Source organism: Gopherus flavomarginatus, chromosome 10 (genome assembly GCF_025201925.1).
Source record: "Gopherus flavomarginatus isolate rGopFla2 chromosome 10, rGopFla2.mat.asm, whole genome shotgun sequence".
Taxonomy (NCBI): domain Eukaryota; kingdom Metazoa; phylum Chordata; order Testudines; family Testudinidae; genus Gopherus; species Gopherus flavomarginatus.
Window position 1 is genome coordinate 49717213 of NC_066626.1, and position 26530 is coordinate 49743742.

The window sequence follows — 26530 nt, forward strand, 5'->3', positions numbered from 1 at the left end:
TTCCAAGATGTCATGTCTCCCCAGCCATGTAGAGCAGAGCGCCCATTAGTTCCCAGCCACAGAGGCTGGGAGGAAAAGGATTAGGGCTGTCAATTTAATTGCGGTTAACTCAAAAAAATTAATCACAATTAAAAAAATTAATTGCAATTAGCCGCACTGTTAAACAATAGAATACCAATCGAAATTTCTTCAATATTTTTGGATGTTTTTCTACAGTGTATTTGTACAGCACTTGTATTAGGTTATTTGAAAAATACAATTTCTTGTTTTTTACAGTGCAAGTATTTGTAATAAAAATATAAAGTGAGCACTGTACACTTTGTATTCTGTGCTGTAATTGAAATCAATATATTTGAAAATGTAGAAAAAATCCAAAAATATTTAATTAAATGATATTCTATTATTGTGCAATTAATGGTGGTTGATTTTTTTGCTCACACAATTCATTTTTTCAATTGCTTGATAGCCCTAAAAAGGATACCACTCCATAGCCAACTTTGTCTTCTATACCATGTTTTGTCCCCCTTGCATGCATATGCTCTTAATTTCTTTTCCCCCTGTGGGCATTTACAGATCATAACATCACATACATTGGTTTACTTTTGAAGCCATTTTTTATAAAGTAAAGCAGAAACATATCTGTAAATTTTCAGAAATTTTGTGTAATTTATTTTTCTAAAAAAAGGTGAAACTGACTGAAATTCTGCATTTTTTAAAAAAGGTGCTGTTAATCCTATGGAAATAATTGGCATTTATTTCTGCTTCATCAAAATTTAAAATATCTTTTACAGAAAATGTAACCGAAACATGGATTGGCTTGAACAGTAATAAAACCCCCGTTATTTTTCAATGGTCTGATGGCTCCTCAGTAACCTACACTAACTGGCACAAACAAGAGCCTAATATCTTTCAGAGAACAAGTCAACTTTGTGTTTCAGCACAAGGATCTGTAAGTTTTCTTTCCTCCTTTCCTTTAAAAATAAAGTTAGGTTAGTCAATTTTGGTCATGATCACTGTCGGTCTTTTTAATATGCATATATTTTTCCATCCTTGACCACATTACAACATTGCCTGTTGATGCTTAATGACTCTGAGTCTTGAAAAGTATGATATAACCTTAAAAATCAGTTTTAGGACTGTGCTGATGCACAAACAAAAAAAGAATGAGTCATAACCATTGGGCCTCATCCTCAATAAGAAATGGAATAATGCAATGCTTGCCGAATGGAAGAAGACAAAAATTAGTGGGCAGGTAGTTTTGTTTCAGTGAAGAGAAAATAATTTAAAATTCATATAGAGTGCATCTTAACTTATTGTGTTTAGGTTATTAACCTGAAAGCTCCAAATGAATTTTTTTGATAAAGTATGCCCGTTTCATCTTACTCTCAGTTCTCAGCATTTATAGCAGTTTATGGAACATCTTGTAAAAATATACACCAAGGAGCAGCATATACTGTCTAATCCCACTCCAAGTCATTGGAAGTTTTGCCATTGGTTTTTATTGGCAGCAGGATTGAACTCTAAATCTGCCAGAGATTTTGAGACTGGGAGCAAAATGCATACTTTAAAAAAAAAAAAAAAAAGTAAATTACAGTTCCTACTAGCCAGACAAGGATATCTAAAAACATTCACCAATATTTTATCTGACCAAAGGATAATTTAGTAATGCTCAAACCCACTAATAAACTCTTTCCTTAATGCCATGTGACACCATTTTCAGGTTTTATAGTAAAATACGTTTTTGCCAAAGAATCCTCTATTCTGCACAATTATCAGAAATTTTATCTAGTCCCTAATAATTGGCCCAGTCCTGCAAACCCTTCCTCATGTGATTAATCCTTACTCATGGGAGTAGTCCCACAGAAACCAAGGATTACCCTTAATAACTAAGAACTGGAAGATCAGGCCTAATGTCTTGGAGCCGAAGATAATTAATTAAATTATAATTTAGATACACATGAGCATTTTTCACCCATTTTGCACAGGTGTAAATGACTATAGAAAGTGCAACGTAGCAGAGAACAAGGCACAAAATTTAACTTTTAAAGCATTCATTTTGTGCATGTCAAATAGTTTAAAAATGCCTAGGGGCCCAGACCCACAAACCTTTACTTGCTTGAGTAAAGACCATGCACGCGAAAAAGGATTAATCGTGTCAGGCCCAGTGGTAGCTAAGAAACATCTAAGACATGATTCTGAGAGAGCTAGCAACAGCAGTTCTCATTGGCTTCAATCAGTTAAAGGGCATTTCATCTTAATATTCAAAGAGACAAATCCTTCTTGCCTTACTCACACAAATAGTATCATTGAAGGTTTTTTCTGAAGTCAATGGGAAGACTAAACACAGGAATCAAGTGAGGAGAATGTGACTGTTTATTCTCTCATCCAAAAAGGTCTGTTAAATAAGAAAAGAAACTATGTAATTGTGTGTGCGTTTGATTTGGTTTTTTATTTGTTTTTTTTTTGTTAGGCAGGACACTGGCAAGTTAAAAATTGTGAGGATAGATATTTTTACATTTGTAAAATAGCAGGACAGCTTGAAAATGACACATCCAAGAAGGAATCAGACTGTCCAGAGGTGAGTTTGCATAGTGCTTTTTTTACTTCATAAAATGTGATAGGAAACCATTACATATTTGTATATAACTATGTTTGCTTTTTCACATTAAAAAATATACTTGAGTTTTCCTAGGAAAAATCTCATTCCCATTGTTGGCTTTAAAAATGTATAAACCAAAGATTAATGTAAAATTTGCAAGTGCTCCTTTTATGGATCACTGCCTTGTCTGAAGTTATGACCCAAGTTCCTGCTTCTTTCTAGATCAAAAGTCAAAATACTCTTGCAGACCATCTGTGCAAATAATGACTGTTACATGATGCCCCACCTCCCACATGGTTTTCATAGTTTCAAGTGGAATGTCAGGGTGAAAAATAATCAGGTTTTTTTTAATATGGAGAATGAACTTTTACACACAATTTGACTTTCCTTTCACTTTTGTAAAACAAATGGAAAGGCATGAAGCTATCTAAAAGGGAGAAAATAATAGGAATTCAAGCTTTTTAAACTATGTAGTCCAGTGGCAAAACTTTTTTTTCTTTTTGCTACCAGTTTGTTCAACAGACACAATATAAAGAAACGTTCTGGGATTGATGGGTTTTAGTGTCCTTGAAAATTGCTCAAAACTTTATAGAGAAGTTTTATAAAAGCTTTTTCAATAGAAATATTTGTCCTTTCTTTGTTGTGAAGGCGTATTTCTGCTCAATGTAATAGTTTCCTCCCTCATCACTCCTCCCTTTTTTTTTTTTTTTTTTTTTTTGGCATTCCCTTTCGATGTTTGATTAACAAAGCCATGTGCCAGAGGTCAAGAAACATGACAGATTCAATTTAAATTGGAGAAGGGACCAAGCTAAAAAGTTAGGACCTAGATCCAATTTTCCCCCAAATTCAAGTCTGTTCAGAACTTAGATTTCTGTTCAGGTCATTATGGAGCTAGAGACTTTCTGTGATATTTGTATCCACATCTGGAGCCAAATAGAAAATTCCCCAAAGTTAGGGTGCTTGCGTAAAAAGGCATTTCACTTGAGCCAATCTCTATTTTGAGGTATATCAAGTAAAAATATACTATATTATTATTCTCAGATGTTTTGTCATTCTAAGATGTGTTGTGCTGTGAGTACTCTTAAAAATGAAGTTTAAAAATCTGATCACAGAACAGGTCCTGAGTTCACTGAATCTTGTTTCCTTCTTGTGTTTCAAAGTAAAAAATGGTATTATGATGATACCGTTAGCAGGAGTTAATTATTTAAAGCCAATGAACTGACAGAATTGTTACAGATGTCTTTTTCTTTCAAAGACCCTACTTCTTCATCTCAGCTCTTGGGCACAGGCTGTTAAGATTCTTGCAGTTTAGTAAGAACATGTCATTTTTTATAATTTATAAAGCTGCGAGCACAGGAAAGACCTCATCAAAATCAAGAGTGGGCAACTTTTCTCCCCCATGCTAGTGTATGTGTAAGCTTTCATGTGTATGCTTTAACAAATTAGTAAAGCATTCAAATAGCTGGTGATGGGGCTGATATAAATATTTAGGTTAGATTAAAGTAGACAGAAGTGAATGGGAGTTTGCTTGGGAAAGGAATGCAGAATTTGGCCTTGTGACCGCATCCATCATCTTTAGGTAAAGGTGGTTCTCATTATTAATTAGCAGTAGTATGACCTTTGATTATCATTCAATAGTGCACTGCTAAATGAAGAACTTGGATTAACATTCAAGTATCAAGAGTTTTGTTGTATTTAGGTCTTTCCATCTACCTGCAGGTTGTGCACATTTATAATTTCTTTGACCCATCAGTCACTACGCTCTTTTTCGTTCCATTTGACTATTTCACATAGACGGCTATTCTATTAAAAAAAGAAAATCCTCACTGTGACGGGGCTGTTGATTACAAGTGGTACTGGCAAATGGTTAGGTTCCTGGGTCTCAACTCTCCCCCATCTCTAGTATTGCCTGCCAGTGGTCGCTCCAGCATGTTGGCAATCTCACTTCGAGTAGATACTGCCACACTGTCTGGAGTGGCTCATGATTGTGAGTGCCTATCTCAGGGCAGACTGTCAGAAAACAGGGCAGACACCCCAAACTGGTGGTGTGTTCTATAATTAGATTTCACCAAGCCAGTAACAAATGTGAACTCCTGGATCACTATACCAGTCTTACCGTGGAGTCACAGACAGTCCCCTTAGACTCTCCAGGCTTGCCACTGAGACAAACTGAACTTTGTGGTGAAAGTTCAATTAAACCTAAAATCACACCACATCAGGTTTCTCCCAAGAGACCAGTCACTTACCCACAGTAATTGGTACTCCAGATCTTACACCAAAGACAATGCTGGCAGCCAATTCTATAGTAAATTAACTAAAGGTTTATTAGCTAAGAAAAACAATGAGAGTTGTTGGGAGGTTAAAGCAGGTAAAATATATGTACAAGAGAACCATAGTCTATAATTCCAAATGGTAGCAAGATATAATAATCTGCTAGTTTCCTAAAGGTCTCTCAAGGCTATCAGGAATAACTGGGTATTTCCGTCTTCTCATTTAATTATTCTGCCTGTTAGAATCCAAACAGTGCAGAGATAAAGGGATTAAAAAGAGATTCTTTTAATCCATATTTATAGTGTCTTCACACAGAAAACAAGCTGACAATGTCGCTACCCAGATGGACTTTTCCTTTGATGAGTGGGGAATGCACATAGCCTCTAATCTCCAACCATCACATAATGGCCACTTGCTTTGAAATTAACATTTTCTGTTAAAGTCCTTAAATCCTTCATAGTATTTCACAAGATTTCTTCGCGTTATTTAGTTACAGGGGTATACACAAAGTAAATGTTTGCTATTACACTATAATAGGAACAAATAAGTGAAAACAGTACATAACATTCCTCTAGTTTTCATGACATTTAAACATCTCAGTACACACTTACACATTACTTTGATCTGTACTAATACACAAGTGAATTGGTCTGGGGTCCTGATCTGACCTGGTTGTCCAGCATCACAGATTGTAACTCAACCCTCTAGCCAGGTCACCCATGAAATCTTCCTTTTCTGTGAGTGAGTCCAACCAAGTATAGAAGTCCAAAGGCCCTCTGGCCCCCAAAAAGGAGTTTCCAGCCCAACTGAGGGCCCTCAAAGGCCTCACATCATTACTGCAGGGCTCACAATGTCTTTAATCCCTTTATCTCAAGGAGGGAGGGGTTTATACCACCCTCACAGCAGACTTGAGAGCCTGGACTCCCCTACCAGTCTATCTCCTATTCTATCTTATCTCTTCTCCTCCCCTTTCTGAGCTGTCCAGCTCTATTTTAAACTCCTCCTCCAGCTGGAGCAGGTTCTGCAGGTGCAATAGGGTGGGGCTACGTAGGCCCAGAACTGCTCCTTCTATCCCAGTGTTGAGTTTATATACCACATCATGCTCACATTTTTCTTCAGAAAGATATTCTTAATTTTGTTCCCTCTCTCCTTTGCCCTCATTGGGGTGAACAGAGCCAGTTTCATTAGACCAAGCCGTGAATGAGAGACGCTGAGTGATTTGAGTGTGATTTGAAGGCATTCAACCGTTGCAAAAGGCAGTGAAGCACCTCCCAGGATCAGAACTTACATGTCTGACTCATAGGTCATAAATAGTGGAATGTACTGTGGGAGTCGCCTCTTTGCTGTCTGTTATTTTTCATTCTGTAAAACGTGCTCAAGCTTGGTATAATTCCTTGATTTCTATGAGTCTGTTAATTTTTAACCTGATAGAAGCAGTTGTGTTCATTTGATCAAAAGTAGTCAGTAAGTTAAATTTTTATTTTGGAATCTTTATCTTGCTAATTAGTTTTCTCTTTCCATCTACTCTGTGTGTTGATTAAATAGATGTTGCATCCCCAAACTGTAGTTTTCTGTATTAGCATAGCTGCCATCACGTCATAGAAAATAATGCCTGTTACTAGTAAGAAAGTTAGCTTTATTCCTGGTTTCATTCTATGGGCTCTACCAGGTTTACTTATTCTTCCTTTTCTTTGTCATTGTTGATGTACAATAACTAGGTAAATTCTGGTGGCTTGTCTCACATCTGATTTTAAATTCATTATGCCTCTTATTTTTCTCTCAAGGATTCTTAGCCCGGGCATGTTTTTGTCTTTACGAAGCTAGTCTTATCTATTTTACTGTTGATTTTATTACTTGATCCTCAGACTGATAAGCATTAAAAATCTCTTGTGCATCTGATCAGCTGATGCAATAATTGCAGGAATCACTATTTTTCCACTTCTCTCAACTCACCATGAGCTATTTGGCTCTTCTTAAACTTTTATTTATTTACTCATTCAACTATTTGTTTAACCTGTTATCTGTTAACAGGGAGCAAATGTCTTGTAACAAAGGTCAGCTTCTCTATGGCAATCTGTCCAAAAACAATGTTTTTAAGAACTTTCCTTAAACCAGCTTCTGGTAGGTGTTCTGGAGCTGTCAGTTACTTGATGACAGAGAAAGAAGTGAGAGACAAGGTGAGTGAGGTAATATATTTTATTGGACCAACTTCTATTGGTGAGAGAGACAAGCTTTTGAGAAGTTGGTCCAATAAAAGATATTATTTGACCCACCTTCTCTCTCTAATATCCTGGGACTAACACAGCTACAACAACACTGCATACACATATATCAGTGGGCAGTTATGGTCCTCAGTAATTTAACTGACATGTTCAAAGCTATCATAGCATAGCACTAAAACAGGCATTTCTCTTATTTACTGCTTGTCACTTGTGGTAAAAAGGGCCCATCTCCCAATACTGATACTGTTAATGTTACCATGCCTGCTGAAAATAAGATAGGAAAGAAGAAGGTGCATTTAAGGGGTGGAATGCCAAGTACAATTGATGAACAAAAATGAAATAGAGACAAGGTGGGTGAGATAATATCTTTTATTGGACCAATTTCTGTTGGTGAGCTAGACAAGCTTTCCAGCTTACACAGAGCTCTTCGGGTCTGGGGAAATGTACTCAGTGTGTCACAGCTAAATACAAGATGGAACACATTGCTGAGCATAAGTAATGAGCATATATTTCAGGGGACTGTTCAAGGAGAAGTGACCTGTTAACAACCTGGAAGCTGGTGCAGGGAATTGTTAGTGGGTATAGATTGTTGTAATAAGCCATGATTTTTAGTGTCTAGCAAAGTTATGAATTTAAGCTCCAAGGATTGTTCATCTGTGGGTGAATACTTCTCACAAAATGTTCACTCTATATCTGAACTTCAGTCCTCATTCTCTAAGGAAATCTGCAAAACACTACAAAAATGTGCCTCATATGGAAGCAATTCCGTACCCCTAATCATTTTTGTTTCCCTTCTCTTACTTTTTCCGATTCTAATAAATCTTTTTTTGAGATGGAGAAACCAGAACTGCATGCAGTATTCAAGTTGTGGTGTACAATGGATATATGCAGTGTATTGTGATATTTTCTGTCTTTTTATCTATCCCTTTCCTAATGGCTCCAAACAATTTGTTAGCTTTTTTGACTGCCATTGAACACTCAATGGATGTTTTCAGAAAACTGTCCACAATGACTCCAAGATCTTTCTTGAGTGGTAACAGCTAATTTAGACCTGATCATTTTGTATGTATAACTGGAATTATGTTTCCCAGGGTTCACTACTTTGCACTTGTCAACATTGAATTTCTACTGCCATTTGGTTGCTTAATCACCCAGTTTTGTGAGATCCCTTTGTAACTTGTTACAGTCAGGTTTGGATTTAGCAATCTTGAGTAATATTTTACTGTTGGCAAACTTTGCCACGTCACTATTTATCCCCTTTTCCAGATCTTTTATGAATATGTTGAACTGCACAGGTCCCAGTTCAGATCCTTGGGGGACCTGCTATTTACCTCTCTCCATTTGTGAAAGCTGACCTTTTGTTCTTACCCTTGTTCTATATCTTTTACCCACTTACTAATCCATGACAGGACCTTCCCTCTTATCCCATGACTGCTTACTTTGTTTAAGAGCTTTTGGTGTGAGACCTTGTCAGAAGCTTTCTGAAAGTCCAATTACACTATATTGACTGGATCATCCTTGTCCATATGCTTGTTGAGACCCTAAAGCATTTTAATAGATTGGCAATGCATGACTTCCCTCTACAAAAGCTCTGTCAACTCTTCCCCAATGTGAACATCTTGGGATGAAAAAAATTAGACCTGTGTAATAGCTATAATGTGCTTCATTTATTTTATCCTGCGCTATTGGCATTTTAAAAAAAAATTGAAGAAAATTAAAAGTATTACTGTATTTGAAAACAGAGCAGGAAAATAATATGAAGTAAATAACAAGAAGGATGATTTGCCTTGTCAAAGGTCAGCATTGAGGCCACTTTTAGTATTAAGTAAACATTCCATTTTCAGTTTAAAACAAAAATCATACAGCTGTAACATATAATACTGTGACAGGGTACAATCTGGACTGATGAATAGCTGTGTTCCCTCAATTCTCCAAGCTGAGGTGCCTTTTACACTGTTTCTCTGTGACAACTACCACTCCTGGTCTGCTCTCACACAGCTTCCAGCATGTAAGTTACACCCCCATATATTGTATGAGTGCTATAGCCAGCCACCCTTGAATTACACTGCAGTGCAACACCTGCAGTCCCAGTCCCAGACTTTCTTCCAGAAATATGTCTTGTACTGCCCATCCCCTTCTGGACAATACAAGCTAATACAAAGCTCGTCATTAATAGAAAATGAGATGCACAAATCCTGTTATCCCAAGTGGAGTTTCCCAAACATTTCAGTCCAGACACAATGGTTTAGAACAATAAAACAATTTTATTAACTACAGAAATATTTTAAGTGACTACACATAATCAATAAAAGTCTCAATTGATTATACGAAAATAAAAGTAAAACCCAGCTAATGCCCAGTTAAATAAACTAAGTCAATTCAAAGCAAGGATCTCTCTGACCACATGTTTCAGCAGTCTTACTTGCTGAATTTCTTTCAGTCAGGATCTTTCCCCCAGTCCAATGCTGCTTCCTTTGTTCTTCAAGTGTTGTCAATGCCAGGGGTAGAGAGAAAGGGAGAGATCATTTAGGGTGTCTGCTCCCCCTTCTTATAGTTCTTTCCTTTCACTGAGAATCATCTCCAGCTAAGGTTCAGGAGACAGAAAGGATATGTGGACAGGAAACCCCCAGTTGTTTCTTTGTCTAGGTGTAATTTTTTGCCCACATCCTCTTTCCTGCCAAAGAATGGCCACTTAACCAGGTGATGGTCCCTTTGATTTTGTTGACACCTCTCTGAGGCACTAGCTAGCCTTTTGTCTCTGGAAAACAGGTTTGTGACTGCTCTCCAAACTTGGAACATGTCTTAGTAATATCATACAGTAGAATATTATAACTTTACATACAATGTTGCCACACACATCCTACCGGGACAATAATGATCAGCAAATTATGAGTTTTCAAATGATACCTCATAAGACATACTTTGCACAAAAAATATCATAATCTTATAAAAGGGATAAACATAGGGGTACAGATGGTCATAAATACCAGCTCAGTTGAATCAACATGCAATGTTTCTTACACTTTTTATATTCTACATTAGTAATGAGTTATCACAACTGTAAACTAACAAGCACAATTAAACACTTCATCCCAAAATGACATATCTAAATGTCCTGGCATGTGCCCCCAAGATTCAGTAAGTAAACTCATTACCCTGTATTGACTATGTTGCCTGATCTGTTCATTATGTATTAATTCCCAGTTAGCATTCTGTGGTTTGACAAGGTTCTTCCTCATGATCAGATCCAGAAATATTAAGGCTATTACAAGGAATCTCATGTGCCCGAAGGAGACAGTTACATTTCAGAAAGGTGTTCTGTCTTTTTAATATTTTTATTAGCACAGTTAGCAAAATCTCACACTCCAACCCAGCAAAGCGGAAAAATAATATAAGATGATCAAAACATCCCACATATGAGCATCCATATATTCTCACCACTCCCTGCAGAAAAACCCTAAGCGTTAGTCATCATCCTCACTGTCCCCACCATTGGTCGTCATCATCATGGCATCTCCCAAGGTATGCAGGCCAGGATCAGAGGCGGATTATGGTTTTGTGGGGCCCAGGGCCAGAGCAAGTGCCCCCCCACCCCTTCCATCTGCAGTCCCCTCCTCCCTCGGTGCTCCTGCCGGGGAGCAGGGTTGGGCACAGGGGCTTTCCCCGCCTGCCTGGTGCTTCTGCTGGGTGGAGGAGCAGAGTTGGGGTGCGGGGGCTTGCCCTGGTAGGAGTGCTGGGCAGGCAGGTGAAGTGTGTTAAGCTTCCCATGCCCCAACCCCACTCTCCAGCAGGAGCAAGCCCCAGCACCCTGACCCTGCTCCCCAGCAGAAGCGCCAGGCAGGCAGAGTGGGTTGGGGTGCAGGGGTGCCCATTTTTCCAGGGCCCATCAATTGGCCAGCGCCCCTGGTCACGGGCCCTGTTGGCCCAGTGGCTAATCCGCCACTGGCCAAGATACAGCTTTTATAATGTGTTACACTGATGTCCACTTTGCCTAATGCATATTCAGTAGGGGTTTCAGCCCCTTTTCCTTATCTGTATTTCCTCACCCTAGGGTGAGGAATGTAGGGGTGCCCTTCTCCCTTTTAGGTTACTTGGCCTTTTATCTCAAGCTCATTTGTACATCAATTAGCTACCATGGCATTCTTGTTGTTGGATATCTGCTGATGTTCCTAACTTAAATTATCTGAAGCTGGCATAATCAGGCATCTTGTGGTTAGCTGTCTTCAGTTCAGTGTTACTTATTACAGCATTCTGTCTTGTGATATCTTATGGTCTAGGGTTACTCCTGCTTAGCTGTTTATGATAAGGATTTTGGGGACTTAGACCTTGATTAGTTTAGCTAATATATTATTTTACAGCCCTTGTGGCTTGTAGGTTCACTGTGTTACTGCCTTAATTTATACCTATGCCTTACCTAGCAAATACACCTCTACCTCAATATAACGCTGTCCTCAGGAGCCAAAAAATCTTACCGCATTATAGGTAAAACTGCATTATTGCGAACTTGCTTTGGTCCACCAGAGTGCACAGCCCTGCCCCCCCGGAGCACTTCTTTAGTGCATTGTATCCAAATTTGTGTTATATCGGGTCACGTTATATTGAAGTAGAGGTGTACTTATACTTACAGGCTAAAAATCACAGATTATTAAATAAACTTTTTATGTAATATTTTTCATGTTTAATGGATTTAAACTCTCAGTTTTTGATTCTGTAAAATTGGGATACATCTTCTTACCTACCTCCCTCAGATACAACATCCTTTTTAAAAAAAATTAATACTGGTATTTAACTTAATATTAGCTTCTTGTTTTTACAAAGCGAAGTCAGTGACACCAGCCATATTTCAATATGTATTCAGTAATTCTTTTCTTTCTTGTATTGTGTTTGTATTCATTTAAAATTAGATCAAAAACAACTCCGGTTTATGAACGGAGTAGCTCATCACATGATAGCAGGAAACAGAGGGCTACTGAAAGCCTGGTTCATCAAATTGTCAGTCAGGTATGGTCACAAGGACTCCACCAGAGCAAAAAGAAAACGGGCACATATGATAACATAATTAGTGATGATTACATAGAAAGTACAAAGAGAGATCACTTGCTTAACAACCAAACCAATTGTGCATATATATTATATATATGATATATAAATAACCCTTATTTTTTTTAAGGGATGGGAGAGACATGGTGGATTTTGTTACAAAATCGACAATACCCCTCGAAGTTTTGAACATGCTTCCAGTGGCTATTACTGTCCTCCTTCACTTGTAACAGTAACAAACAGGTAGTTAATCCTATTAGACAGTGCAAAGATATTTGTAACAAATGTTATTCTAACATTAAAAAAAATAGAGAAAATGTTACTATTTATAAATAATACTACATAGATTAATGACTGACTAAAATCAAATGTTCATTTTGTCATTGTTTCCTTCCCGAGTAGGGATTAAATTTGGTAGAGTGCAATTACTGACCTGATGGACTGTGTGTGGGTGGTGGCAGGTTCCTACAGAAAATTTCAAGTTTTTTTTTTTTTTAAAAAAACAAAATCCAAAATACTTCCATTCTGAAATGTCACCATAGTGCTTCACGCTGCGGGGTGCGGGTGGGGGGTTAATAGTTAAGGTCCCTCAAGTTCCCATACTCCTCTATAGGCTGGACTCCTTGATCAGACTCCTATGAGGCACTAGGGCAGCATTTTAAACTGAAAGCATTTGGGGTTTTAGAATTCATTTTTTAACAAAAAATAAAAGAGAAATTTTCCATTGAAGCAGTTTATCAATGGAAGATCGTATTTTCATTTAAACAATTTTTTTTCCAAAAACAAAATCTGATTTCTGTGAAAATTTTCTGTCAGCTCCACTTTCTATATAGCCAGCGGGGAGAGCTGGGAAAAAAAAGTTGATACTCTTCAGTCATTTATAAAGTATATTAGTGTAGGTATACTACTGGTCAATGATACATAGGTGTAAATGTTGTAAGAGGGGTTCCTAGCTTGTCAAGATTTATTTTACTACAAACACATTAGTTTTGATTCCCTCCAGAATTAGTTGTGTGGAAAAGTTGGGGAAAAAAACTGCCAGTGCTAACAAGGCTTATGAGCACCTTTGCTCCAAGGAAACATTTCGAGTGTCTGAGGACAAATGGCCTGAGGAGGAACCCTTTTACGTGTTCTAACCCTATATCCAATTCTTTTCTGTTACTGTAAGAGCAATAAAAATGATCAGTTACATTGGAGTTTATTAGGCTGTCAAAAGATACAATTGGGTGACTGACCTCTAAACTTGACCCATAGAATTGATTCATACAGAACCATAACTAGGCATTTTAGCAGCCGGGGACAGCAAACATATTTGTGTCTTTTACCATTTTTATCATAATTTTTCCTCCTAGAGGCGATGTGGGGAGGGCACGTTGGGTCACATCCCCCCTGCCCCTGATTTTTTTTTTATTTATTTATTTTTTTTTGGTTATGCCCCAGACTGGCTGGGTGGCCCACTGAAGTGAGTCAGGTTGGAGGTGGAACTCCCTCTCTGAGCACCTTTACATGTCACCTCCATTTCTACTCCATTTTTCCGATCCTGCAGCTTTGCGCCATGGGTGGTTCCCCACTTGCCCAGCCCTGGTTTCATAGAATTCTTGGAAATGTGGGTCACCAGTCACTGCTATTGTGTCTCCTTTTTTTGCTCCCTTTATGAAATTGCTACCACTCTATGGTAGTAAATTACACAGGGACAGATACCTGGTTTAGTGGAAATTGAGGTTACTTTGCAGGATACGACTGTAAAGCCTTGATCCTGAGCACTCTGGCCCCACTCCAGCAAAGCAATAAACTACATGCTTGACTTTAGTAGAACTACTCTTGCTTAAAATTAAGCACATTTTTCAGTTCTTTGCTGGATTGGGACTGGAGTCCTCAGCACCTGGCTGGATCAAGCTCTAAATAAGTAATGTTCAAATATGCATAAAATATAAGGAAATACTTTATTTTTTGACCTTTTTATTTGATCATTATTTACACATACGAACTTTCTGTACAAATATTAACAAACTTACTCATATCCTGCATTTGTTACCATTAAGAGACCTCTTCGTGTTTGGTGAACCTCTTCTCAACTGTCCATTTATCTTTTCAAAATTGAAAAATGTTAACTAGAAATGATAAAACCTACTTGATCCTGGATGTGGAGGAATAGGGACCTGTCTGCATATATGGTGGGATTGTCCTACCATAATAATATTTTGTAGAAAAATAATAAATAGAATTTTTCAATATAACTAAAGTTAGGCTACCCACAGAATCCATAGTTGTTCTGTTAGGTTACAGTCTAAAGGAAGTGATTGAATGGGGTGGGAGGTAAGACACATTTATAACACAGTTACTTCTAGCATCCAGATATGTGCTTGCTCACTTTTGGAAAAGAATAGATTCCCTCAACATTAGTGACATGGAGAAATAAAGTATGAGAAACCCGTTCAGTTGAAAAAAATGACAGATAGCACTGTCAGGTTCAAGAGAATAATTCAGTGGGATGGATTTAAAAATCCAGGAGATAGGTTGATGGAGATTCTTCTTGCTAGGACAGTGATTCCCTACATTGTTCCTAATACTCAATAAGTATCTTAGTAGACAAGTAATGCATGTTGTGAATAGAAAGGAAAGATCCTGCAGTTGCTGAGCATCTACAACTCTCATTAGCATCAATGGGAATTGAGGATACACAGCACCTCACTGGAGGCACAGATGTGATAACTGTTCATCGCTTCCACATTATCATTGTTTCAGACACTGGTTTCCAGTTGCCATATTGCACTAGCTGAGAAAATAGTAGTAAACATGGCATTTTATTTATTGTTTGGTTTCTTGGTCCTGATGTGACAACCACAAACACGTTTCTCCAGAATTAATGATACTTAGAAGATTCTAAATTATCATAATCTCTGCCAATATAGAGCATATTACTAAGAAGGAGGATTGTGGGGATGGAGGAGAAGCAAAAAGTCATAAATAAAAAAATTAATGAATAGTAGCTACATAGGCCCAAATCCTACTAAGATGTATGCACATGTTTAACTTTACACTCTATGACCATTCCCATGGAATTCAATAGTTCTCACAGTGCCTAAAGTTAAGAGTATGTAAGTCTCTGCAGGATTGGGTCCTTAATGCAATGTATGTAATTTTATAGGAAGCTGATTAAATGTGTTGATAAGTTAAGGCATTTATTTGTATAATGCTATACCAATAAATTATATTTTTGTAGTAAAAACAGGATTAAATATACCATTTATTAATATCACCCACGGAACAGCTTTATCTGCAAGTGTCAGAGCTATTGGTGTAGTGCCACTAGTTACTTAGTGCCACTGGAGTGTCCAAATCAAATCCTGAAAAACATTGTTGTGACAAGTCTTTTCTTGTTTTCCCATCAGTATTCTTTCTGTAACTCCCTTTGAACTTCTGCACCACTCCTCCCTCATCATGCATATGAAGAGTCTCATTGTTAAGCTCTGCATTATTTATAAATAATGCCTTCTGGGTGTTATATTTTCTTTCCATATATTGTACCATAAGCATTGAGGTTATTGGTTTATATGCAAATTAGATAGCTTAAACGATTGTTTTGTAAAGCATTTGGGCATATGCGATAATAGCCAAATTCTGCCTGCATTGCAAATACATGACTGACATTTATTAGGAAGCGTAGATGGCTTTGGATATTTCTCTCTTTTGCATCATTCAAAATATTTCATGAGAATTATTCACTGAAATGTGAATTAGGGTATCTTATTTTGACAAGATTTTTATCTTGACCTTTTTAAAGATTTGAACAAGCATTTATCAACAGTATGATTCGTAGCATGGTGGAAACTGATAACACCTATTTTTGGATAGCCCTACAAGACCTTAACAATACAGGAGAATACTTCTGGCTAACTGCAGAGGGGAAGAATCAGCCTGTGAGCTATACAAACTGGAACAAGCATCAGCCAAGTGAGTAATATATTGTAGTGATAAATGACAACTTCTCGTTAAATTCTAATATCTCCCACTATATTCTTGGGCCAGAATTAGTTTTGTCACCCTTCTTACATAGCCAACATCACTTTTCTTCCTTTACTCTGCCCAAGATATGTGTAGCATTAGGCTCACTTTGGATCAGACTGTAATTTTACAGTCTGCCCTGAGAAAGGGATAGCACATAACAGCACCTCCCCATGAGCAATATACTCCTCACTGTGCACCCAGCCAGGTAATCTGTCCAGCTATGACGGTTTGGTGGGGAGGTACAGCCAGGGGACCTCCCACAGTCGGCTTCCTCCCAGCCCATTTCCTCACAGCCAGCAGTATTAGGCAAGTAACCTCAGCTTCCCACTCCCCTGTGTGATTGAGTAAAGGCTATAATAATGTAGCCCCTTACTTCCAGTCTCAACCAATCCATGGAGTCTCAGGCATGGCACAATCATACTCACTCCAGAATGAGCTCTCAGTGCTATCATATCGTTGATCGAAGAGTAAAATCTTCGGTTATGTGATCGTTTAAGGGAAGGTCTAATAAAAGATTTTACCTCAGCCACTTTGTCTCACTAAATGTTGAGTTTATTAGGAAAAATGGTTTAAATCTATTTAATTTGATGCCTTTCAGCATCATAGAAAGATGACCATTACTAATTCATAAAACTATGTCCTGTTTGGACACCGAATGTTTTGTTCTGATGCTGAATACTCTTCTTTTCCTTGCCTTAGGCCATTCTGGAGGGTGTGTTGTTGTTCGCAGAGGGCAGCCTCTTGGTTACTGGGAGGTGAAAAACTGTAAAAGCTTCAAAGCTTTGTCATTGTGTAAGCAAAAAATTGAATCATATGAAGAAAATGAGCCTAATTTTGAAGAACCTTTGGATGTATGTTATCCTGGATGGGAATCAGAATCTAATCTGCTCAGCTGCTACAAGGTAAAAAAGGGTTACCTAAATCTCTTGATTTGTGTCAGGATTTTACCTATTGTTCCAAACAACACTGTTTAAAGAAAGAAAATTCTTCATTTAAACTTAAAATTCTAAATTTTCCAAAAGAATCCAAGACTCCTTGTTGCACTTGATCTTTTCTCCATTGGACTGGGACTGAAAACTTATCAGTACCATTTTATACAGCATTTCAAAGTTAATGAAAGCCAAGGTAAGATTAGTGTCAGAAAAAGACAGGGCAAAATGTCTTTTATTGCAAGGGCAAATTGTACTTCCTTAAAACAATTTTTTTTTATTTTTAAAATATATCTTAGCCTCCCAAAATCAGTTTTGTTCTTAAATTTGTGGTGGTTCTTATTTTATATGCAGGTATTTCACAATGAGAAAGTTCTGATGAAAAGAACATGGGATGAAGCAGAAGCATTATGCCAAGATCTTGGAGCACATCTTGCCAGCTTTACCCAGGTGTATGAAGAGGATTTTTTGAACACGTTTTTAAACAAAATGTTTGATCGGTAAACATGTATTTATAAAATTTAATATCACCAAAGATTTTTTTAAACAAACAGAACTCTCTGTGCCTCTACATCCTCATCAACAGTGGCCAGTAATTGACTTAAATCTCCCTCGCTGACTGAAGTGAAGTTGAAAATGAATTTGTTCTTCCAAAAGAAGCACAATAGCAAAGTTCTAATGTAATTCCTTTTAAAGACCAACTTTATTTGTGCTAGGGCTGGAACAAGTCTTACCATAGTCCACTATTTTTCATCATGCTCAAACCCTCCATGATAGGGTGGTCCGTTTATTAATCCTAATGATTTGTAAAGGGTCTGTTGCTGCTGCCATTGACGTCCATTGATTTGAATGAGAGTAAGAGCAGGCCCTAGGTTTAGAATCTTTCAATAACAAAATACATTGAAAAAGCATAAGATGTGGTCAGATGGCATTTTATTGAGCAATGCCTACCCAGGAGATTTTACTCAGTGTTGTCCTAATAATCTTAATGCACGTGATTGTGTCTTTCTGTTGTTGCTAGCTCCTAGCTGTTGAAACAGCCTATTAAACCAAATGAATTACTCCTCTATCATAAGTGGCTAGAGATTGTGCATTTTGATGGTGAAAGTCCTGACAATTTGCTATATTTTTTATGTCAAGATGTGCTCCGTGTGGCCCTGATCCTTATCAATAGTTTACTCTGTGAATATTCATTAAAGTCATTGTAACCACATGAGTAACTTCTCACCAGTGGGAAAAGGGGCTTCGCCATCTGACCCAATATTTTTTACATTGCCACCTTTAAATAGGTAACTTAATATTTTTTTAATCAGAGAAACAGAAATTATTTTATTGATGCCAGCAACTCTGCAGAACATTCCTATGAACTTTAATAAATACATTACAATTTGACATATCTCAATTACCAGAATTTGCTATTTGCAGGCTATTTATACATTTTAAAAAGGCTCTATGAAGCTAGACAAGACAAACATATCAGCAATGTTCTTCAGTTGTTTTCTCTTTTGTCTGTCACAGGGCTGATGAAAGACAATTCTGGATTGGATTTAATAAAAGAAGCCCCTTGTCTGGAGGAACATGGGTGTGGTCTGATGGAACTCCTGTAAATACTCATTTGCTATATATTCTAAGGACCTATTAAATTATTACTGAGCATGAGACCACAATTTAAAAACAAACCTTCCAAATAGCCAAACTGTGTGGCCAGAAAAAACAAACTCTTCCTTCACACGCATCCACTTCACTAACCGTAATCTGCTTTTGAATTAACAGATTTAGTCACATCTCTTGTGCCACATCTTAAATGGTGGCAAGTTTTGATTTTGGCGCACACAGTGTGGGAATATTATTTGAAATGCTACATGGCATTCAAAAGTACTAAAGTGTTTCAAGGGCATGAAGAGACTTCCAGTAAAAAATATAATCATTAGAATTGTATCCAGAAACATACTACAGCAAAATCACTCTCTATACTAATGATGAAAATAAGTGCAGAACATAAATACAAAATGCAAATCATGCAATACTTTGAACACAGAGGAAAAATGACATTAGACATGGGGCAGTCCCCGTCAGGAATGGCAAAAAGTTACTGTTTAATGCTACTCAGTTAGCTATATGAAAAAGGGTTTGAAAATGAGCAAGGAGTACTGAATAGGGCCCGGGAAGAGAGTAACTGTGGACCTCATTTTAAGAGTTTTTCACCATACTTCAGGTACCCCACGTTTATTAGTTTTCTAATGGTGCAATGTATACATTTCAAAACACTTTACATTTAATTTTGTATTAAAACTTTTAAACATCTTATCTGGGAATCTCAGTAAGGGCTGAGGAAAGCATTGGTCTCTTGCAGGTTGTATCTGCATTTTTACAGAGCATATATGTTGAAGATGATTCAAGAAATTGTGCTGCATACAAAGTAAATAGAACAATCCTGCCATTGCATTGCAATGGGAAGCGTGAATGGATATGCAAAATACCAAAAGGTAAGAGTCATTAAGCTATATTTTAATTTATGTATGCTACTTATAGTTAGTCATTATGTTATAATGAATCATAGAATATCAGAGTTGAAAGGGACCTCAGGAGGTCATCTAGTCTAACCCCCTGCTCAAAGCAGGACCAATCCCCCAGACAGATTTTTGTTCCAGATCCCTAAATGGCCCCCTCAAGGATTAAACTCACAACCCTGGGTTTAACAGGCCAACGCTCAAACCACTGAGCTATTCCCTTCCCCCTGAAGAGACAGGGGAAATGTTTATGGGTTATAGAATTCTCTTATTCCATGCCAGAACTGTGTTGATGTCAATGGGTGTTCTGCTGCATAGAATGAAAGCAGGACTGTAGTACCCTTAGATTTTGGATTGAGATTGGTGTTCCATTTGCTGAATGGCCTTCAATGTGCACATTGTTTAGAAATGACCTATACTGATGAGCAGTATGTGGAGATGAATGTTCAGCTGAAAACCTAGAACAAGTGCTTTATCTTGTTGCTGAAAAGTGTCATATTAGTTTAAAAACTATATGCCCAATATTTATTTTATTCCCTTTTGAATTTTATACCTGATCAACAAAAGAAGTAATATAATTTTTTTTGTTAAATTCTACTGTATGATTGCTGTGTGAAATTATTGTTTCATATTATTATTTCTTTACAGGTGTTAAGCCAAAGAGTCCACAGTGGTACATAAATGGTATGAAAAAGGACATTTTAGTTTTCACATCTTGAAAAGCTATTATGTGGAATTATATATTTAAGCTCTGAGTTAAAATAATTAATATAAGTTAAACTCCCATTAAGTAACGTTGTAAGAATTATTGATCTCATTGCTTCTATAAGGCCCAATTTTGCCACTCTTAGGGCTGATCTTCACTCAGGGAGATCAACGCCGCTGCAGTTGTTGCAGCAGGAATCGAGTTAGCGGGTCTTCACTAGACCTGCTAAATCGACAGCAGAGTGCTCTCCAGTCAACCCAGGTATGCTGGCTCTCCATGAAAAGTAAAGGAAGTCGACCAGAGATTGTCTCCCATCGATGTAGCGCAGTGAAGACACTGGGGTAAGTCGACCTAAGCTATGTCGACTCCAGCTACGTTATTCACATAGCTGGAGTAGCATAACTTAGGTCAACTTACCCCCATAGTGAAGACAAGCCCCAACTCATAGTGGGAGTACTCAAGTAAGACACTACTCAACTAAAGATATCAGAATCTAGCCAAGAGCAGATGGTGTAGGAATTTGGTATCCTCCGAGACTCATTAAAATCAATGTGCCAAATTCTGCCTTTGCTTATATGCCATGCAGCCCCTCTAATGTCATTGGAGTTGCATGGGGTATGATTCAGACCAGATTTTGGCTTAGTATCTCTGTCAGTTTGTAATATATGATAGATCAAAGTTAATGAGAGGGTTTTTTATAATGGAATCTTTGTCTTGTGATATATAGTATATTCAGATATGTTTTGTTAGTTGCAAAGAATTTTCCATGTAAGAATCCAAAGGAGGTCTTAAACCTTGTGCTACACATTTGAATCTTTTGCTTCTATTTTAGAACCACCATGGTCTTACTATCAAGGAGCAGAATACCTCTTTCATATTAGTGCTTCAGAGTGGACCATCTTTGAGTTCATCTGTGGTTGGCTTCGTGGTGAAATAGTCACAATACAATCCTCTAGTGAACAAGAATTTATTCACAGTAGAATAAAACAGGTAACAAGACAAACCTTTGCAAAATTAAATTTCAGTACCAATAACATCTCTTGGAATTTCTGGTTTTCAGTTGCCTTTTATAAAAAGTTGAAAGTCGTATTATTTTAAAAACAATTCTGCTTATATTATTACTATTATCTTTACCTCTTACTTTATCATTGTAAAGGATTATCCTGCTTTATGTTAGTAACCTTTTGGGCGGGGGGGGGGGGGTGGGACAGTGGTAGTTGCAGTGATCTGAGCCAATGAAGAGACAGGTCAGCTTGCTGCGTAAGTGTCAAGAGAAACAAAAAACAGCTCCTTTCTCCAAAGTTGTGGAAGTGCTTGGATGTGCATGTAAAGGAGCTTCCCACACTGCATGCACTGTGCCTATTTTATCATAAGCTTCTCCCTCTTTGTTCCACTCATCCCTCTGTGTCTGTGCAGGACATAGGAGTTGTTGCAGCTTCACTGAGTCCAAATTTGCCATCATGGTTCCTAGCTCACTCACAGAGTGGGGCTATGGATGCAGTTGCATAAGGCCAGATTTGGTCTTATACAGTTGCACAACAATGCTCTCTTGTCATATAGTAAATTGTAGCTGGCCTTTGGGTAATGATACTAGAGAACGTATTGAGGGCTTATCTACGCGGTGGGGCAATGCACTGTATGGGGGAGTGACTTCTAAAGTGCATTAAGGTATTTCACATTAATTGATAGAGACTGCTGGTGCTCCCTAAAGGTTCCCTAATATGTTTTAATGTAGTACTGTTTAAAGTAGTGATGTTTGAAAGTGCACCAGCAGAATTTACATGGACCAATTAATGTGCAGCATTAATGTGGGATGGATATAACTTTCTGCAGCTCAGCATCTCTCTCAGTTCTGGTATGTATGGGCTATTCTCCTGTCTGCAGTTTTGGGGGCATTTCAATTCTGTAATACAGTCCTTGCTGGTTATGTCCCTTACTCTGGACTGCATCCATATCTTCTGTCTCAGCAGTTCAGGGGTGGTTTGCTTTGCTCTCAAGCATTTCTTTTCTGGCTTTAATTTTAATTGATTTTTTTGGGAAGTAATGAGCAACCTTTACTCTCCCTTCCTCCCATTCTCATGAGCAATGTTGTGGTCTCAGTCACAGCTGGATCCAGCCTCCCTACCAGACTTTTCTACTCCTTTTCAGGCATGTCAGAGTTGCCCAGAATTCACCAGGCTAATCAGAGTAGTATTCCCATATGTGAGGCAGCATTTATAGGTTCTCTAGAGGGTGAATTATGACCTATCTGTTCACAGCCAGCCAACCCTCGCTCTGCCAGGGCACAGGGCCTTAGAGTTGGACTGGCATGTTGGGTTCCCCGCCCTGAGGAGCTGCGACTCCACTGCAGAAAAGCCCAATGTGCATACGCAGAACGTGTCAGGGAGAGAATCCAAGACAAGGGGAATGCCAGTCAGCCAGCTCTGGGGGCAAGTCCCAGCACAGACCTGAGCCATAAGGAAAAAACCCTTAAGGGGCACCAGGTCATTCCCACCTTCTCGCACACACCCCTGACCCCCAGATAACGAAGTGCATCCTAAGCTCCTTGGGGAAAGAGGCAGGCTCCTGCACAGCTCCCCTTCTTCCCAACAGCAAATCCAAGGACTCTAGCAATGAGACCTCATCTCCCAGGCACGGTGCCACATTTGGCTACACTCCGCAAGACAGTCACTCCAAACAAATCCTGTGCTCATCCAAATTCACAGGTGCTCCCCTGTTTGTGGGAAAATTGGAGTGTAGCGGTCGGTGCTTCCAAACCAAAACCATCCCTCACCTCCACACACAGTCACTATCCTGCCTGCTAGATGAGTTGGCAACTTTAACAGGAACCTACTTGTGTGTTCCGTTTTGAGAAGGTGCTGATAAGGGCCCCGGAATCTTTCTTGCCGAAGGTGAACTCATCTTCTCATGTCTCACAGGAGATGATCTATCATTCTGTCCAACGCCATAGCCTCCTACAGAAAAGCTGTGGGGGAATATGGATGGTTCATAAAGCACTAAGGATCTATATCAAATGTAATGAATCAACAAGAAGACTGGGCTTCTTGTTCAAGTCCTTTCATCCAAAGTGCCAAGGGCTCTTGCTATTGAAATGATCCCTGGACAGATGGATCAGGTTATGCATTGTAGAGGCATAGAAGACATCAGGTTCATCTGTTGCTGGTGGAGTCAAGCACCTTTCATGAGGTTTATGATGACTGCATGAGGAGAAAGAATCTGTGTTTTCATTGCAGAGATCTACAGGGCAGCAACATGGTTCTCTGTTAACACCTCTATTGGATACTACAAGGTGGATTTTCTATCCTCTTCAGAGGCCTCCTTTGGCCAGAAGGTGCTACATGCCACTTTGGCAATTAATTTTGGGAGGTGTTTTCCACGTCTCATTTGACTTTATTATTCCTCCCTACTTCTGTTCACTGCTTGTTATTTCTCATACATCTCATGAGAAACACTGGGCTGCAGAATGGGCAATTTCATACGCGATAATTTCCTTTCTGATAGCAGCATCTTCCACAAGTCTACCTTCCCTGGCTGGCTTCTTACCCAAGGAGCGAAATTTAATTTTTATATCTACAATTTGTAGGCCTGTTAGCCTCCTATACATGGTTTACTGGTTGGCGTTGGAGCTATTGTTGTTAATCGTATTCTATGAGGCTTTTATACAGCTTGGAATGAATCACGTGGTGGCAAGCTGGAGAAGGAGACCTGACCAGCTGGGGTTATTATAGCAGCATTGAACTGCACCCAGAAACTGCAGACAGCAGGGCAATAACTCGTATGTATAAGGACTATGGGAGATGCTGCTAGCAGACAGGAAATTATCAGGTAAGAAATTTCGGCTGAATGCTTTGAAGTCCTCTTCTTAAGCATACATCTCTAAAGAGATAATTGAAGGGCTGTAGTTGCTCCTCAGCAGTGCTGAGCAGGAATCGGTAATGCACAAGTTTCCCACTCATTAAGCAGATCCAGAGCTGGTTTAGACCTTGCACAACAGATCAACTTTTCCTCTGAACAGGCCTTCCAGGGTGTCACTCCCAACTCCCATTCTTTAGAATGCTGCATACGATTTCTTCTGAATTAGAGCCCTTTGTTACTAAGGTAATTTGTATGAAAACCGGATTTTTGCTTCTAAATTATCATAATTCTCATTTGTATATGAAATCAGAATCTCCATGGCAATCGTTGTGATGTAATAAGCAGATTATTATTATTTTAAATGGAGGAAATAGCTGCAGAAACAGATGAATTCCCTAGAAACAAACAGCCTGTTTTCATTTAAATGTCATTAGTAATAAAGATTGAAGGAAGAAAAATAAAGAAAAACACATAATAGCTATGATTCTGATGCCTTAGTCAGAGCAATACTACACTGCAGCACTAATTTAAAAGATCACCAACCACTGCTGAGCCAAAAAGATTCAAGCTGTAATTGTTTACTGTCTACTTTTACTTTCAGCGTGTAAAGTCCTCTCTGCTTTTACCTTAAAAAGTAAAACAAAAACCTAAGCAGATTGTTTGTTTCTTAATGCAATAGGATTTCTTTAAGCTTTCAATGACTTACTAGCCTGTTTTCATCTGTAGTAGACAGTCAGAATTTTCACACAAAATATATTGAAAATGGATTTAAACAGGGATAGGTTGTAATGAAAGAACATCTTATCCTTGTATACATTGTACAGCAGATGCTTAAATCACCAGATCTATTGCTTCTTATTATAGTTTATGCTCTGAGATTATAACTTGGTTTTATTTAAAATATATATTTTGTTCATAAAGTATATATAACACAAAATATTTTTCTGACTTAAAATCATTTTGAAAATAGTTATTCAAATGATTATATGAAGCAGGACTGGGCCTTAGGTGTTTGTTTATGCTTTACTAGGAGAACTATATATAATTAAACACTGGTAAAAAAAAAATTCTTACAGCTATCAAAAAGTGACATACGCTGGTGGATTGGATTGCACTCTGAAGTATCTAGTGATGGATTTCGGTAAGAATGTACTTAAGTGTGTGCTTGGGATTTTAATTTTGTTTTGTCTTTTTTTTTTAATTGAAAGATCTTGTTTACAAGTTGCCCTTCAGTTTGTCAAAATAAGACCCTGTTTTATGACTGCATGGAGTGTCAAGGATCCACTTAGGTTATTGGGAGTGGGCTGTAATTCAGAATTTATTACTGTTTTTTCTACCATTTTAACAGTATTTCTACTGAAAGGGCTATAATGGATATAACACAACAATGTGAATAGGGGTTTTTGTGAGCTAATTAAGGGACATTTTCTATCCCCTATCTAGTATCAGAGGGTAGCCGTGTTAGTCTGGATCTGTAAAAGCAGCAAAGAATCCTGTGGCACCTTATAGACTAACAGACGTTTTGGAGCATGAGCTTTCGTGGGTGAATACCCACTTCCTCAGATGCAACTATCCCCTATCTGTTTGGTGGCATTTATTAATGTAGTGGCAATTTGAGGGGTGGAAAAAAGAAGAGAATGTCACTAAATGTTTAATAAAAATAACAAGGAGTCCAGTGGCACCTTAAAGACTAACCGATTTATTTGGGCATAAGCTTTCTTTGGTAAAAAACCCACTTTTTCAGATGCATGGAGTGAAAATTACAGATGCGGGTATTATTATATGGACTAAATGTTTAATGTTTCTATGCAGGTGGAGAGATGGGTCACCATTAGTATATGAGAACTGGAATGAAGGAAAAGAAAGATCTGTGCACACACAAGGTGAAAGGTGTGGCTTCATTTCATCACAGACAGGTCAATATTGCATTTCCCTTTGTTGCATTAATCCAAAACTAATCATTTTATGGGCCTGAAGGGGTTATTGCACATTTTATTGCTAAATTAGATTGAGGTTCGTATTTCTCTAGAACATGCAAAATAACCCACACTCTAATTTTTTTTTTTTTCAGTAAGTGAACTCTAGATCAGGGAGGGCAAACTACAGCCCACAGGCCAGATCCAGGCCGCAGGATTGCCAGCCCGGTGGCGCAGCGGGGCTAAGGCCGCCTCCTTGCCTGGCCTGACCCCACGCCACTCCCAGAAGCAGCCGGTATCACATCCTTGTGGCTCCGGCAGGGCAGGGGGGGCAGGGCAGAGGGCTCCATGTGCTGCACTCACCGACAGACACCGCCCCCCACAGCTCCCATTGGCCGGGAATGGGAAGCCAATGGGAACTTCGGGGATTGTAGTCACAGGCCTGAGCCCCCTAACCCCCTACATTGAGCCCTC

General features: G+C 38.4%; 1 protein-coding gene across 3 annotated transcripts in view; it reads left to right on the plus strand.

Moving 5' to 3' along the window:
- The window catches only part of PLA2R1 (phospholipase A2 receptor 1), an 83541-nt gene that overhangs the window by 31234 nt on the left and 25777 nt on the right, over positions 1–26530 (plus strand). For 2 of the 3 annotated variants that reach the window (XR_007776470.1, XM_050969172.1), the window contains exons 8-19: positions 792–949; positions 2471–2578; positions 12263–12375; positions 15917–16086; positions 16840–17042; positions 17424–17569; positions 18588–18672; positions 19423–19555; positions 20228–20263; positions 21118–21275; positions 25217–25281; positions 25953–26056. Coding sequence is in view for 2 of the 3 variants with exons in the window: in XM_050969172.1 (XP_050825129.1) it covers positions 792–949; positions 2471–2578; positions 12263–12375; positions 15917–16086; positions 16840–17042; positions 17424–17569; positions 18588–18672; positions 19423–19555; positions 20228–20263; positions 21118–21275; positions 25217–25281; positions 25953–26056 (1479 nt within the window). In the remaining variant the exon portion in view is untranslated. The remainder of the gene's footprint in view (positions 1–791; positions 950–2470; positions 2579–12262; positions 12376–15916; positions 16087–16839; positions 17043–17423; positions 17570–18587; positions 18673–19422; positions 19556–20227; positions 20264–21117; positions 21276–25216; positions 25282–25952; positions 26057–26530) is intronic. The other variant, XM_050969173.1, reaches the window with a different exon arrangement.